General features: G+C 41.5%; 1 gene segment (V, D, J or C); it reads right to left on the bottom strand.

Annotated features, from left to right (window-relative positions):
- Positions 1–351: 351 nt before the first annotated feature.
- LOC115787756 (Ig kappa chain V region 3381-like) lies at positions 352–846 on the bottom strand. The segment is given in 2 exon segments: positions 352–683; positions 791–846. Coding segments are annotated over 2 exon segments (384 nt in total).
- Positions 847–14,896: the final 14,050 nt, after the last annotated feature.

The raw sequence follows: 14,896 nt of genomic DNA, 5'->3' as shown, positions 1-14,896 counted from the left end.
TCTGTGAGTGGTCCACTTTTTTTCCACCAATCCATCCAATTCACAGCTTTTTTCTTTATTTACTTCTTACAATTTAAACAAAAAACATGAGACTGTTGTGTAAATTTCAGCTCATGGTCTAACCACTAACACCCAGTCAAAGAGTGTGTGTGTGTGTGTGTGTTTGTCTCTCTGTGTGTGTGTGTGTGTGTGTGTGTGTGTGTGTGTGTGTGTGTGTGTGTGTGTGTGTGTGTGTGTGTGTGTGTGTGTGTCCTCAATGAACTGTATCAGTCTCTGCAGTAGCTTCCAGCTGCAGCAGTCAGTTTAGTTTCTGTTCAGTCTGACTGAGGGAGGTTTTTGTACGACTGTTTTTCACTGTGTGAACACAGCTTGACTGTTCAACCAGTGATGACCCTTACAGTAATAAACTGCTGCATCTTCAGCCTGGACTCCACTGATGGTCAGAGTGAAGTCAGAGTTTGATCCACTGCCTGTAAAACGAGCTGGAATCCCTGAATCTCGTCTGTTAGCGCCATGAATGAGGCGTTTGGGAGGTTTTACATCTTTCTGTTGGTACCAGGCTAAAAGGTGGTTGTTGCTCCAAACATGAACATTCTGACTGGTCCTACACTTGATGGTCACAGATCCTCCCACAGCAGAGCTCACTGCTCCAGGCTGAGTCACTGTGATCTGTCCTCTGGACTCTGAGGATACAGAGACACAAACATAAAGCAGCTTGATGGTTTTGTCAGCTTCATTTCAGAGGGACAGATGTTGATAGAGGAGAGGAGTTTGATTCTCTGGACTTTACCTGTGAAGCAGCAGCAGAGGAGAGTCCAGATGAGGACGCAGATCAAAGTCATGTTTTTGATGAGGACGATTTCTGTGGCTTCTGTTGTGATGAAGGACAGCTGTCAGTCATCCAGTGTTCAACTGTCAGGACTATAAAGTCTCCCAGAGCACTGGAGCATGGTGCTGCTGATGCAAAGTGGCTCTCTATGGAAATGCTCTCACTGACTCATATAAGGACTGTAGTGTGATGATGTTGTTTATTAATGAATAAGACAGTTTAATTCGAATGTTCATGACCTGATCTATTAGCACAAAATCTTTCTTTTACAGTGTATTCTATGGATTATGGCTTCTCAAATTGTCTTTTTTCTTTTATATAGATTTAGATATATGACTGGTCACTGGATCAGTGATATATCAGTTTATCATAATACTCGACACAGATATTTCAAAGAACATTTAAAAAGTTAGAGGTTTTATTCAAAGGCATATATGTTGTTTACAGTTATTTCCTTTCATTTTTAAATTTTCATGCAGTTTATCAAATGCTATTTACTGTAATTTTTCTGGATTTATTTTATATAGACCATATTTAAAAAATTAATGAACATTTTTGACAGTCATATTGATTATAAATTAAATCCAAAGATAAATTGTGGAAGTTTTTTCACTGATGTATTTTTTTATTTTTTGTTGTCAGATGACAAAGTATTACAATATTATTTTTTTTTAGTTTTGTTTCAGAGTTTTAGACTGTCCGTTTACTTTCTTTTTGTTTTTTAAAAAACAGAAAAAAGTTAAGTGAATGAAATTATTTTCCTCATGATGAACAGGCTAAGCATTTATATCTAAATTTTTATTACACTGATACTTTAAAGGGACAGTCAGTTATGTTTTGAGGTTATTTCCCTGAAAAGAATACACAGTGATCCCTCACCTATCGCAGGGGTTATGTTATGAAGGGCACAGTTAACAAACTCATCTGGGTCCTGCAGACACAAGACATCAGACCAAAGCACACATTCTTTTCCAGTAACTCATCTAGCCTGTGATTTTCCTGCTTCTCTACTATGCTGTCTTATTTCTGTCTTCTGTGCAGTTGTTATTCCAACACCTTCTATATTTCTAGTTCTGCTTACTTCTAACTATCTATGATGCTGCTTTTTAGTTGTTGTCAAGATTACTGCTGTGATATGTTACTTTATACTATAGTTATGTTTATATAGTTATATTATGTTATGTCTACTGTGCAGCTTGTTTACACTCCTTCCTTCAAAAGGCCCTGAATTTAGTGAAGCTGGTGTCTGCACTCAGCAGCATGCTGACACACTCACAGAAAACTGTTTTTACCAAAGCAAAACAAACAGTCTGAGGCTTTAACAAAGAAGATGTTTTACAGCAGGGATAAAAAATCAGGAAAGACATGAAACTGTAAATATGTTTGATCAGAAATGTGTCAGAAACAGTGTTTTATGCTGATAAGTATTAACTGTGACCACTGTTAGGAAATGCAGCAGCCGTTCATTAAGTCATTAAGTCAATTTTCAGATGTTAGGAATGTACATATTCAAACTACATCAATGCTCTGATTCCCATCAGTGTGACTGCTGCTGCTGCTGTAATGTTCTTGTCTTATTTATAATAAAAGAGCTTGAAGAACATTGGGCTAGCTTCAGCTAGCCATTTATTAAAAGACTCAGACTTGACATGTAACATGAACTGCCATCTTAACTCTTTGTCTTCTTCTCCACACCTCCTACGTGGGCTCTCGTACAACACTGACACCTGCTGGTGACACCTTAGTTAACACTTATCATTACATCCCCCTTTTTTTTTCAGCTGCTTAAAAGATTACCTCAGTGTCACAGCAGTTATTCCTCATTCACATAGTCTTCACTAGCACTTACATATTAAACAGAATGCAACAACATACATGTTTCAGTAATGAACTTTCCTTATGTCTTGTAACTCAATGTATGCATATGGCTCAAAAGAAATATATTCAAGCTTGGTATTTTCAACACATTTCAACAAACAAACTAGCATTGGTCTTTAAAATTACACTATGACTCTTTCACTTCCTGTAACTGTAACCATTAGGAACACATTTTAACACATTAAAGTCAGCAACGCTTTACCACTTTCTTTACACAGTTAACCCGTTACTTCATTCATATTTGTTTTATGAGCCTCTCAGGTGGTTTCTTAGGTCGAGTGGACCTTCTGAGTGTTACAGTCACTGGCAATGATGAAGAAGATTCACTGTGTTGCACTTCTGTCGCAACATTCTCTTGTTCCCATCCTGTCTCTTTCTCTTGACTCTCACCATTCTGAATCTTTAACAGACTCCTCCTGTTTCTCCTTAAAACTTGACCATTCTCTGTCTCGACAACAAACGATCTGGGTCCTACCTCTTGCAGTACAGTTGCTTTTCTGTCCCACAGCTCAGGACCATCAATCCTCACAACATCCTTTTCCTGCAGAGGCACCAGATTCCTTGCTGTTTTATCATAGTTCCTCTTCTGTCTTTGCTTGAGCTTCATCCTTTTGTCAGCCCACTTGTTGTCACTCCTGTAGCCATCCTTCCTTGGCATGTGAGGAAGTGTGGTGCGCAGTTTGCGACCCATGAGCAACTCAGCAGGAGATGCTCCACATTCCAGGGCAGTGGCTCTGTAACTCAATAAAGCCAGGTAAGGGTCAGCATTACATTCTCTCGCTTTTTTAAACAATCGTTTCACAACCTGGACCCCTTTCTCTGCCTGTCCATTAGCCTGCTGATACAAAGGGCTAGAGGTGACATGTTCAAATCCGTACTGAACTGCAAAATCACGAAACTCACCGCAGTCAAATTGTGGACCATTGTCACTCACCACACAATGGGGAATCCCATGTCTTGAGAAAAAACTTTTCATGTGTGTGATGACAGACTGTGCTGATGTACTGGAAAGCTGCGCTACTTCAGGATAATTAGAGTAGTAGTCAACCACTAGAAGATAGTCCTTTCCATGTAGATGAAACAAATCAGTACCTACTTTTTGCCATGGTGCAGTGGGAAGATCTGCAATCAGCATCGGCTCTTTCTGTTGCTTGTACCGATGTTTAAGACATGTTTCACACTTTTGAACCATCTCCTCTATATCTCTGTTGATTCCTGGCCAGTACACAGCTTCTCGCGCTCTCCTTTTGCATTTCTCCACTCCTAAGTGTCCCTCATGAATGCGTTGTAGCATGTCTCGACGCATAGACTGTGGAATGAGAATCCTGTTTTGTCTCAGAAGCAGACCATTAGCCACACACAAATCTGCACGCACAGGATACCAACCCGGACAAACACCTCGTGACCATCCATTCTGGCTCAGGTGAATTACCTTTTGCAGTTGCGGGTCTTTCGCCGTCTCCTGCGCAATTTGCTGTAGCATTACATCTGATGCCGGGAGAGAAGCAGTCACCATGTTTATGTGCATTTCAACATCAACAGACACAGGGCTACACTGTGTGTCATCACTTGGAGCTGGTGCTCGTGACAGTGCATCCGCCAGAACAATGTATTTGCCTGGTGTATAAATCAGTTCAAAGTCATACCTTTGTAGAAACATCATCAGGCGTTGAATCCTGGGTGACATGTCATTGAGGTTCTTTTTTCTGATTGCTATGAGCGGTTTGTGGTCAGTTTCTACTGCAAACGTTGGTAAGCCATAGACATAACTGTGAAATTTTCCACAACCAAACACTAAGCCCAAAGTCTCTTTTTCAATCTGAGCATAACGTTGTTCAGTCTCTGTCATTGACCTTGATGCATACGCTACCGGCTGCCAACTGTCCTCTTGCATCTGTAGCAAGACAGCTCCTAAGCCATCTTTTGAGGCATCAGTGGAAATTTTTGTTGGCCTTGTTGGATCAAAGAACGTGAGCACTGGCTCAACAGCAACAGTCTGCTTTAATCTCTGCCATTCGTCCTCATGTCGCCTTGTCCATTCAAACACCGTGTCGTGACGTAGCAACTCTCTAAGGCATGTAGTCTTGACAGCTAGGTTAGGAATGAACTTACCTAGGAAATTAATCATTCCCATGGCTCGCAGTACACCTTTCTTATCAGTAGGGGCTGGCATGTCAAGTACAGCTTGCACTTTTGACTGATCAGGTTCCACCCCTGCACTTGTGATCTTGTCACCCAAAAAGGTCATTTGCGTGACCCCAAAAAGGCATTTGTCCCTGTTCAGTTTGAGTCCATTCTTTTTGACCCTCCCCAAGAGTTTTTTCAACCTTTCATCATGCTGCTGCCTTGTTGTTCCCCAAACGACCAAGTCATCAATGTAGACTCTGGTACCTTCAAGACCCTCAATTACAGATTCCATAGCTCTGTGAAAGATCTCTGGAGCAGATTTGATGCCAAATGGAAGCCTCAGAAAACAGTAACGCCCAAATGGTGTGTTAAAGGTGGTATATTTGCTGCTTTCTGGGTCCAGTCTCAGTTGCCAGAATCCATGTGAGGCATCAAGTTTACTGAAGAACTTAGCTCCAGCCATCTCACTCATGATTTCTTCTCGTTTTGGAATCTGATAATGTTCTCTTTTGATGTTTTCATTGAGATCTTTAGGGTCAAGGCACACTCTAATGTCACCTGTATTTTTCTTGACACATGTGATAGAGTTGACCCAGTCTGTAGGCTCTTCCACACGCTCAATGACACCCATTTGCATCATTCTTTCCAGTTCTTTTTTTAAAGCTGGTCTAAGTGGCGCTGGTACTCTCCTTGGAGCATGCACTACAGGCTTGGCATTTTCTTTCAGCTGAATTTTGTAAGTTTGGGGCAATGTTCCATGTCCTTGAAACACAGAGGTAAACTTTTCCACTATAGCAGAAGTCCCTTCACAGTGCTGCGGTGTACCACTTTTATTTTGTTCAGCTATCTCCAGGCTGTCTGTGTTTATCTGGTAAATCCTTTTAACCAGACCTAAGTCTTCTGATGCTTTGTCTCCTAGCAGCGATTCATGTCCAGCAGGCACAATGGTGAACAGCAGGTTGTGCTGTTTGCCTTTAGCTGTCACCTTTAGATTACATCCCCCTTTTGTTTGAATCGGCTGATTATTATAAGCTTTCAAAGGAGCGATTTTTTCTGCAAACCTTTTAGGCTTCTCTTTCAATGTCTGGAAATCCGTTTCACTAATCAAGTTAGCTTTGGCTCCAGTATCAATTTTGAATGTCACCACCGTCCCATTAACTAGCAAAGGAACAGTCCATTTATCATTAGCTGCTACATTAACCATTTGTCTTACATCAGCTAAGGACTGCACAGTCACATTTTCACCATGTGACACCGTCTTTATGAAAAAGGTGTCACTCAAGTCATCACTGTCATCAATGTCTTCCTGGACTGTATGCACGCTTTGTTCCTTCCCCTTTGAGAAACACATTTTGGTGAAGTGATTCAGTCCCTTGCACTTCATGCACCGTTTACCAAAGGCAGGACACCTTCTAGCTTCATGTTTTTCACCACATCGCTTGCAAGCGAACATCCCTTTATTATTCATTTTATTCCTGTCGGCACTGTCATTAAACTTGCTCCGCTGCGTCCTTTTTGGCGCCACAGCGTTCACTACGCCATTTTGTTGGTGCTTTTCTCCTAGCACAGGGCCTTGAAATGTCTGCATCTGGCATCGTGCTAACTCAGCGGCTTGACATATTTTAACAGCCTCGGCCAATGTGAGGTCTGACTCCCTCAATAATCTCTCTCGGAGCTTCTTTTCATTAGTCCCAAAAACTATTTGATCTCTTATCATGGAGTCTTTCAGATCGCCACAGTTACATGACTGAGCTTTAATCTTGAGGTCTGTGAGAAAATTATCAAATGACTCACCCTGTTGCTGTAGGCGTGAGCGAAACACGTATCTTTCACACGTTTCATTTTTTTTTGTCAGGCAGTGTTCATCAAACTTCTTTACGACCTCGTCAAACTTGTCTTTGTCGGCAGGTTCAGCAAACACAAAAGTGTTGAAGACTTCTATCGCTTCTGGGCCGGCAACGGTGAGGAGCACGGCGATTTTTCTTTCCTCTGCTCGTCGATCTATTCCGACTGCCGCCATGTACAGCTGCAAATGCTGTTTGAAAGCTCTCCAACTTGCATCCACATTTCCAGTCAACTTCAGCGGAACCGGCGGTTTTACTGCATCCATCTTGTTGTGTTGCTTCCTTTACTCGACCCCGATCCTGGTACCATGTAATGTTCTTGTCTTATTTATAATAAAAGAGCTTGAAGAACATTGGGCTAGCTTCAGCTAGCCATTTATTAAAAGACTCAGACTTGACATGTAACATGAACTGCCATCTTAACTCTTTGTCTTCTTCTCCACACCTCCTACGTGGGCTCTCGTACAACACTGACACCTGCTGGTGACACCTTAGTTAACACTTATCATTACAGCTGCTACAGCTCATATTGGGGTTTATTGTCCTCTCAGACCAGCAGGTGGAGGTGAAGGTGGAGGAAGGCTGTCCTGTTACCTGTTTTCAGCTATCTACCACACACAGTGTTAAATTAATGAGCTGCATACCTTGCTGTGAAGAAGAAACTGGGGCTCATTCTTTATGTGTAAGCAAACATCAGGCTCTACATAAACATTTCTTTCAATAAGATCTAACAAATAAATACACCCAAGAATATTAATTTACTCAAATTGTATTTTTTTGTAAAATAATGTTACAACAGGACAAAGATAAAAATTAAAAATAAAAATATAATTTATTGTGACTGGCCTGATTGGAGCTCAGTGTGAGAGTCTCTCCTGCTGTTATTTCAAGTCTTGTTAGCCTCTCCTTTGAGTGAAGTAGACACTGGCAAAAGAAACTCAGTACAAGAAACAATGAAGAAATGAATGGATTTGGTGTAAACACATTATGTTATTGTAGATACAAACAAAAAACAAACAATAAAATCTGTCCAACAAGTGTTAAATCACTACTTCAGAAGTGCCAGAGCAGTGAGGCCAATCCATTTATTTTTGCTGTAGACTGAAAACATTTGGGTTTGACATTACAAGATGACTATGAGACAAAAGTTTAACATCTTAGCTTTTATTTCCAGGTGTTTACACCTGCATCTGATACACAGTTCAGAAGATAGCACCGGTTATGAACGAGAAAATGGATGAACCCATCCATTTTCTCGTTAGCAAAAGTATTGACTGACAGGTGTATTTTGGTGCCCCGGTGTGTCCTGTTACACCGATTATTCAAACAATAAATAGTGCTGTCTACGCAGAGCCATTGCACAAACTTTGGCCACAGCCAGTACAACCGTTTGGAATGTCCTGAAGTAGAAAGTCGTCACCGGTGTACTAAGTAACAGATGTGGGACAGGCAGACCAAGGAAACCAACAGCAGTTATCACAGAAACATTGTAAATGCTGTAAAGAAAGATCTTAGAACAACTGTTAGTGACAGCAGCAAAAACCTCCAGAAGGCAGGAGTGAAGGTGTCACAATCTACTGTTCACAGAAGAATTCATGAACAAAATTACAGAATAGGAACACGAAGGCCAGCCTGGAATTTGTTTCCGGCGGCTTCCCCCAAGTTTGTACAAAGAGAAAAAAAAAAAACGTGTTTGCACCTTTAAAAAACTGACCACAGCAAAGAGTAGGACCCAGGAGAGAAAAGTCCCAGCATTTTATGTCTCTGTCAACCAGCATCACATGTAAAACACCGGGACATGACCAAAAGGTAATTAACACACGCAATGCATCTGCACAGCTATAAATGCTCCAACAGCATCAGCCACTTACGTTAGGTTACATCCTAGCTCCACAAAGACGCAGCACTGAAGTCTGAATCAGGCGTAGGCAGGGGGAGAGGGAGGTCTGGGCCCCACTGCTCGGGATGCCGCCCCGTGACCCGGCCCGGGATAGGCGGAAGAACATGAATGGATGTTTGTATTGTATTGGTTTGAGTGTGTCGTTCATAACGCGCCACACTATTAAGTCAGAATTTATTCATTTTTGGGATGTTATTTTCTCATATTCAGTGATGTGTGAACATCGTTTGGAGTGACGTGTTTTCACATATTTAACATCAACTGGTTTTAAGTTTTTAACGTTCATACTGCACGATGCTGCACAGTTAAGCAGCATTTATAGAAGAACATGATTAATTGTTTCAAATGCCTTTGTTTAGACAGTTTTTGACATTGTCCATTAAGCAGGCATAAAATTTAATTTGCTAGCTGAGTGTTTCTTCTTTTTAGACTAGTCGGTTATTGTAATTTTTTCCCTTGTTTAGTTGACTAAGAAATTAGTCTACAGAAATATTTTGACTGTCAATTTAAAGAAAGATGGAAACAAACTGATTGGGAGATCCTTCATCATGCAGCAAGATAATGACCCAAAAACACACAGCCAAAACTACAAAGAAGTTATTCAGGGGCAGGAAGTGGAAGGTTTTAGACAGGCCTAGTCAATCTCAGACTTAAACCCTATAGAGCCTTTTATCTGCTAAAGAGGAGACTGAAGGGACTAACCCCCCCCCCCCCCCCCCCCCCCCCAAAGCAAACAACTGAAAGAGGCTGTGAAGAAAGCATCACAATGGAAGAATGCAAATGTTTAGTGATGTCAGTGGGTCACAGGCTTGATGCAGTTACTGCAAGCAAAGGATTTGCAACTAAATACTAAGTCTTTTTTACATTAATCTGTTTAAGTTTCTCTTCCAAAACTTTTGCTCACAAGTTAAATGGATGGGTTCAGACAAAAGGTGCCATATTCTGAACTGCGTATCAGATCCAGATGTAAATACCTGGAAATAAAAGCTGAGATGTTGAGCTTTTGTCTCATATTCATTTTTTGATGACAAACCCAAATGTTTTCAGTCTACAGCAAAGATAATGGGACTGGCCTCACTGTTTCAATACTTTTGGAGGGGCATGTATAATATCTGCCAAAAGAACTTAGTGATGAAGAAGGTCAGACAGATATACTTTATATGTTCTTAAATTCACTTGATCAGTTTGCTCAGGTAGAGCTGAAAATGTAAACTTGCCACTGTGCTGAACCAGAACCTTAGAAACAGAATAACGTGCACGCTGGCGTGCGCTACAGATATACTCCACTCTGAGCCGCTGCTGAGAAACTGCTCTCTATCATGGACAATGGCAGTCACCCATTACACACCAGTATAATGAAACAGAGGTGTGTGTTCAGTGGGAGGCTGCTGGACAGATTTAAGAAATCATTTGTCCCAAGAGTCATCAGACTCTTTAATGGTTCACTTGGTGGACAATAACATACAGTCACCATCACCACTTTACTACTCTAAAATGGTGTGTGAGATCTTTTGTGAGTCCTAACATGAAATGTTCTGATTAATTAAATAAATGAGCTCAACACTGACAAAAAAGAAGGAAAGTGTCACGGTTAGGTGCTGTGGCCTCGAAGCAGATGCAGAGGGATGGGTTCAGTGCAAGGCTTCATTTAGAGTGAGGGACGGAAGATGGGCAGGCGGGCTTGGAATGGAGGTGGTGGAGGAGATGAATAGGGCTCCAGGTGTGGTGTGGAGAGCAGGCAGAGAGGTGGGCGTTGGGGGGTGAGACTGGGTTGCAGTCTCCAGGAACACTTCCACTCAACGGGGAATTGAGTCACAGTCAACGATCCAGTGATGGGTGAAAGCCTACTGCCAGCTTAAGAAGAGCAGGATGACGAGCTGATCAGAAACAGGTGTGGAAACAGCTTCTACGAAGGCCCAGGAGGGAGGAGACTCACAACCACAGCTCCAGAGAGACGCGCCCACCAACATACACACACACACACACACCAGAGAGAGCAAAAGAAAAACACTACAAAACAGCCAGGGACCATGACAGAAAGTTGAGATTAATTATTTGAAATTGATAAAGAAGATCTGAATGTCTCACTGTTATATTCAGCTCATCTTGAACTAACTGCTGTTTTTGTTTACAAAAACACTTTTCTGCTGCATAGCAAAGAAACAGCAGCCAACAGGAAAAACCAAACAAGCCAACAAAACATAAGGAGCACAAGGGTCAAAAGCAGAGTTCAGGCAGTCTGCCTGGACATGGGAGGAGGCCGGCCAGACTAAACAGTTCTGGAGGCAGGCCGCGAGGCCAGTGGCGCAGACGAAGCAGTTCAGGAGGCCGTCCCAGTCTGACTCACAGACTGAAACAGGAAGTGATAACTAAATGGGGAAGACACAGACATGACCTAAACACAAGGTGCTTGACACGAGGGAGGCAGACACACTGAGGGAGAAACACAACCAGAACCCGAGAACAGAAACACAGATCTAGCCAAGGGTCTTAGACTCAGGAGACCATGAAATAATCAGGAATGAACATCTCATCGTGGTACCTGCACCTCACTCGTGTGTTGGTCTCAGCAGCTGGCATCTGTCTTAGTGAGGATGAGAGGAAGCAGAGCTTTTTAAACATATTTAGACACAAGGAATTCAAGCATATAATCCGAGTAAGTTGTTCAGGTATCAAACTCCTCAGAGGGACAAGGAGTCCTGTTTCTCTTCATGTGATTGAAACCTCTGAGCTGGAATGATGCAGCTTTATGAGCAGCTCACTTCTGTTCGTGCTGCTGCGTCTGTCTGTCTGTGCGTCATTGTGTGCGTTCGTATCCACATGTGTGTACTCCCTGCAGTAATTAACGCATCTTATCTCTACAGGCTGGACGCTGGGAGCGAAATGCCACTGTGTCTGTGATGTTCGTCGATAAGCGTCGTCTGTCTGATGCACTCTCACAGGAAAGGTTCTCTGAAGCAGACACGGCTTGTCTCTGATTGGATGGCTGAACTGAAAACGCAGCTAGAGGGAGAACATGAGCAGAGGAGGGTGAGTGTTCAGTCAAAAACACATTCTCTACAAAAATGGCAAAAATCAGAGTTATAATAAAGTACTTCATTTTAAAAAATGCTAGCTGACATGACAACTACAAACTCTGATATCAGCAAATCTGCCTTTAAGTTTAAAATTAATATTTGTCTTTATTTTGACAGATCAGCGATTGATTGGTTCTCACAGCAGTGGATCGTTTGAGTCCGTCATCAGCATCACTGTTAATAAAGGTTTGATGAGAAGGCGATGGCGTGCTGCTGCTGTCGAGTCTTTTTTAGGCGAGTTTATGATGAGTCCGTTGGGCAAATCAGCCTTTCCGGGAGTCTAATTGGGGTGGACTGACTGACTGGGGATCAGAGGTGATTGACTGGGGAAGTCTGATGTTTGTTCATGTGTGCCTCCTCAGAACATCAGTCTGACCAATATAAAATATTGAAAAAAGCAGATACCCCCCCCCCTCAAAAAAAAACATCAGTCCAGATCCAAACTGAACACATCCACATGATTTGAGTCACATCATGAAGTTCATAAGCTAATAATGTAAAGCTTGAAATAGCAGCTGAAGTTGATAAAGACAGAAAAAATTATTTTGGAGAAAACCAAGCCAACTTAAATCATAAATATTTTTGTTTCATGTTATTGTCTGATTTAAGTGTCCTAACAGTTTAAAGTGGGTGGGAATGGTCAAAGCAAGGACCCTGTGATCTGTGAATAAATCACGGCATGTTTGAGCAGCCCCAGAGGTCAGTGATCTCTCACAGTGTCAGAGCAGGATGAGCGTGATGAAGCAGCAGTGATGGACTCCAATGCAATCTGTCCCCCAGAACAGTAAAGGTGTAAACAAGCAGCTGCTGCCTGAAGCCCTGCAGACACTCCCGGCCTTTGATTGGCTGGTAAAGTCTGAAGTTATTCAATTATTGGATTAATCTTATTTTTTTATTGAAATTTTTTACTTTTTGTCTCTTCATTTTTTATTGCTTTACTTTCATAATTTCATTAAAAACTCTATTTCTTAATGTGACTCTTTAGACATTCTTTTAAGTTGATATGAATAATTTATATTGCATTATCTGATATTTTAATTTCATTCTCTTAATTAATTTAATTCATACTTTTTCCTTTATATTTATATTTACATATATATACTTTATATTTAACAAGGAAGATCTTTTTGAGGTAAAAACACTGACTCAAAAGGTGAATAAAAGTCTGTTTTTAATGTAACTTGTTATGAGAAACTCAGGGTTTTAATTAATGTTTTTAACCAATCTAAAAACTGTTAAGAGATTTTTGTGTTTGTAAATCGTGAGGATATTTTATGAGAGGAGCTGATTTGATGTCAGGAAGTGATGTTTCTGCAGAGTCTTTAAATATGTGTACAGATAAAAAAGGATAAAAGCAGGCAAATCTTCCTGTATGTGCTTTCCAGATGTGTACAGGATGTTTAATCTGTGGATTGGTTGATTTCTCTGTGTCAGGCTGATGTGGGGCTGCAGAACACATGGCCTGCGATGACCAAGTCGAAGCTTCCACAGGCTGATCCTAGTAAAAATACAAAGTTTAAGAATAGAAGGTCAAGCATATTTTAACAATAATGATGACAATAAGAATTTAAACAGACCATGATGTTTTATGACACTTGTGGTAATAAACTAAGCAAAAAGTAATCAAAGAAATTAGAGTAAATATTAAAGATAATTATAATTATGTTGTATATAGGCATGATGTTTAGGAGGCTCAGGCAACATCATGGGTTCATTTATTTATAACTAATGACCAGGCATGATTAAATTCAGTGCTTTTCTTTTAAAGGAAGCCTGAAAAAAGTGCTTGCATGAATGAGGGTGAAAGAGGTTCATTGTATATAGTGCTTTGAGTGCTCAAGTAGACCATTTACCATAATGTCCAGTTTAAAAGGATGACCTTCTTGGCTGTAAGGAGAACATAAGAAGATGTCACTCACACAGATGCCTAAGATCCCAGGACACGCTGAAGAAATTATGGCTCTCTGCTGGCCTGGGAATGCCTTGGATGGATGAGCTGGAGGGGGGTGGCTGGGGGAGAGGGAGGTCTGGGCTTCTCTGCTTAGGCTGCTGCCCCCATGACCCGGATAAGTGGAAGAAAATGGATGGATAGAAATCAGAGGTTGTCCAGGCCTCTACGTCTTTCATACATTCCTGCTGTTTAACTAATTAACTGTTGTGTGTCATCTTGCTTAATTGATAGATAAAGCTGGGTATCATCTGCATAGCGATGAAAATGCATACTATGCTTTCTAATAATAACGCCTAAGGGAAGCATTTATGATGTAAATAGAACGGGTCCTTGAAACTCCATAATTAACTTTAGTGTGTGAAGAAGACTCTCCATTTACACAAACCAATTGGTGTCTGTTAGATTGATCTGATTCAGACCACTGCGGCGTAGTACCTTGAATACCTAGGGCATGCTCTAATCATTGTAATAAACAGTATCAGCCACTGCCTTGAAGTCTAGCAGGACAAGCAGAGAGATGAGTCCACTGTCAGAGGCCATAGGAAGATTATTTGTAACCTTCACTAATGCTCTCTGTACTGTGATGTATTCTGAATCCTCATTGAAATGCTTCAAATAAAGCATTCTACAGATGATCACTTAGCTGTTTGACAACTACTCTTTTTTAGAAAAAAGGAAGGTTGAAGATTGGCCTATAATCAGCTAAAACAGTTTGTTCAAGTGATGGCTTTTTAAGTAATGTTTAATTATCGAAACTTGGAAGGTCACCTGTCTGGTGGGAAAGGGGTCTGAGCTAGTGTGTGAGGTTAAAAGATACTGGCTAGATATAGTCGAGCTCACCTCAATGCATAGCCTGGGCTGTGGAGCCAGTCTCCTGAAGAGGAGCTGGACTGTGTTCCAGTCTGGAGTTGCCCTTAGTGAGAGGTGGCAAGCAGGTGTGGGTATTATTGCATCCCCTCGGCTTGCTGCCTGTACACTGGTGTTTTCCACAGTAGACAGGCTTTCCTGAACCTTCAGGCCAGGGAATGGGTTCTGATAATTGTTTGTGCTTACCCGCCAAATGACAATTCAGAGTACCCAGCCTTCTTGGAGTTGCTGGGTTGAGTGCTCCATGCGGTGACTCCATCGTCCTCCTGGGAGACTTCTCACCACTCATGTGGGCAATGACAGTGAGACCTGGAGGGGTGTTGTTGGGAGGACTGGCCTGTCTGATTTGGACTGAAATGGTGTGTTGTTATTGGACTTCTGTGCAAACAAGAGTTTGTCCATAACGAACACCATGTTCAAACA

The sequence above is a fragment of the Archocentrus centrarchus genome, chromosome 11 (assembly GCF_007364275.1).
Source record: "Archocentrus centrarchus isolate MPI-CPG fArcCen1 chromosome 11, fArcCen1, whole genome shotgun sequence".
NCBI lineage: Eukaryota > Metazoa > Chordata > Actinopteri > Cichliformes > Cichlidae > Archocentrus > Archocentrus centrarchus.
This window is presented reverse-complemented; position numbering and strand designations above follow the sequence as displayed.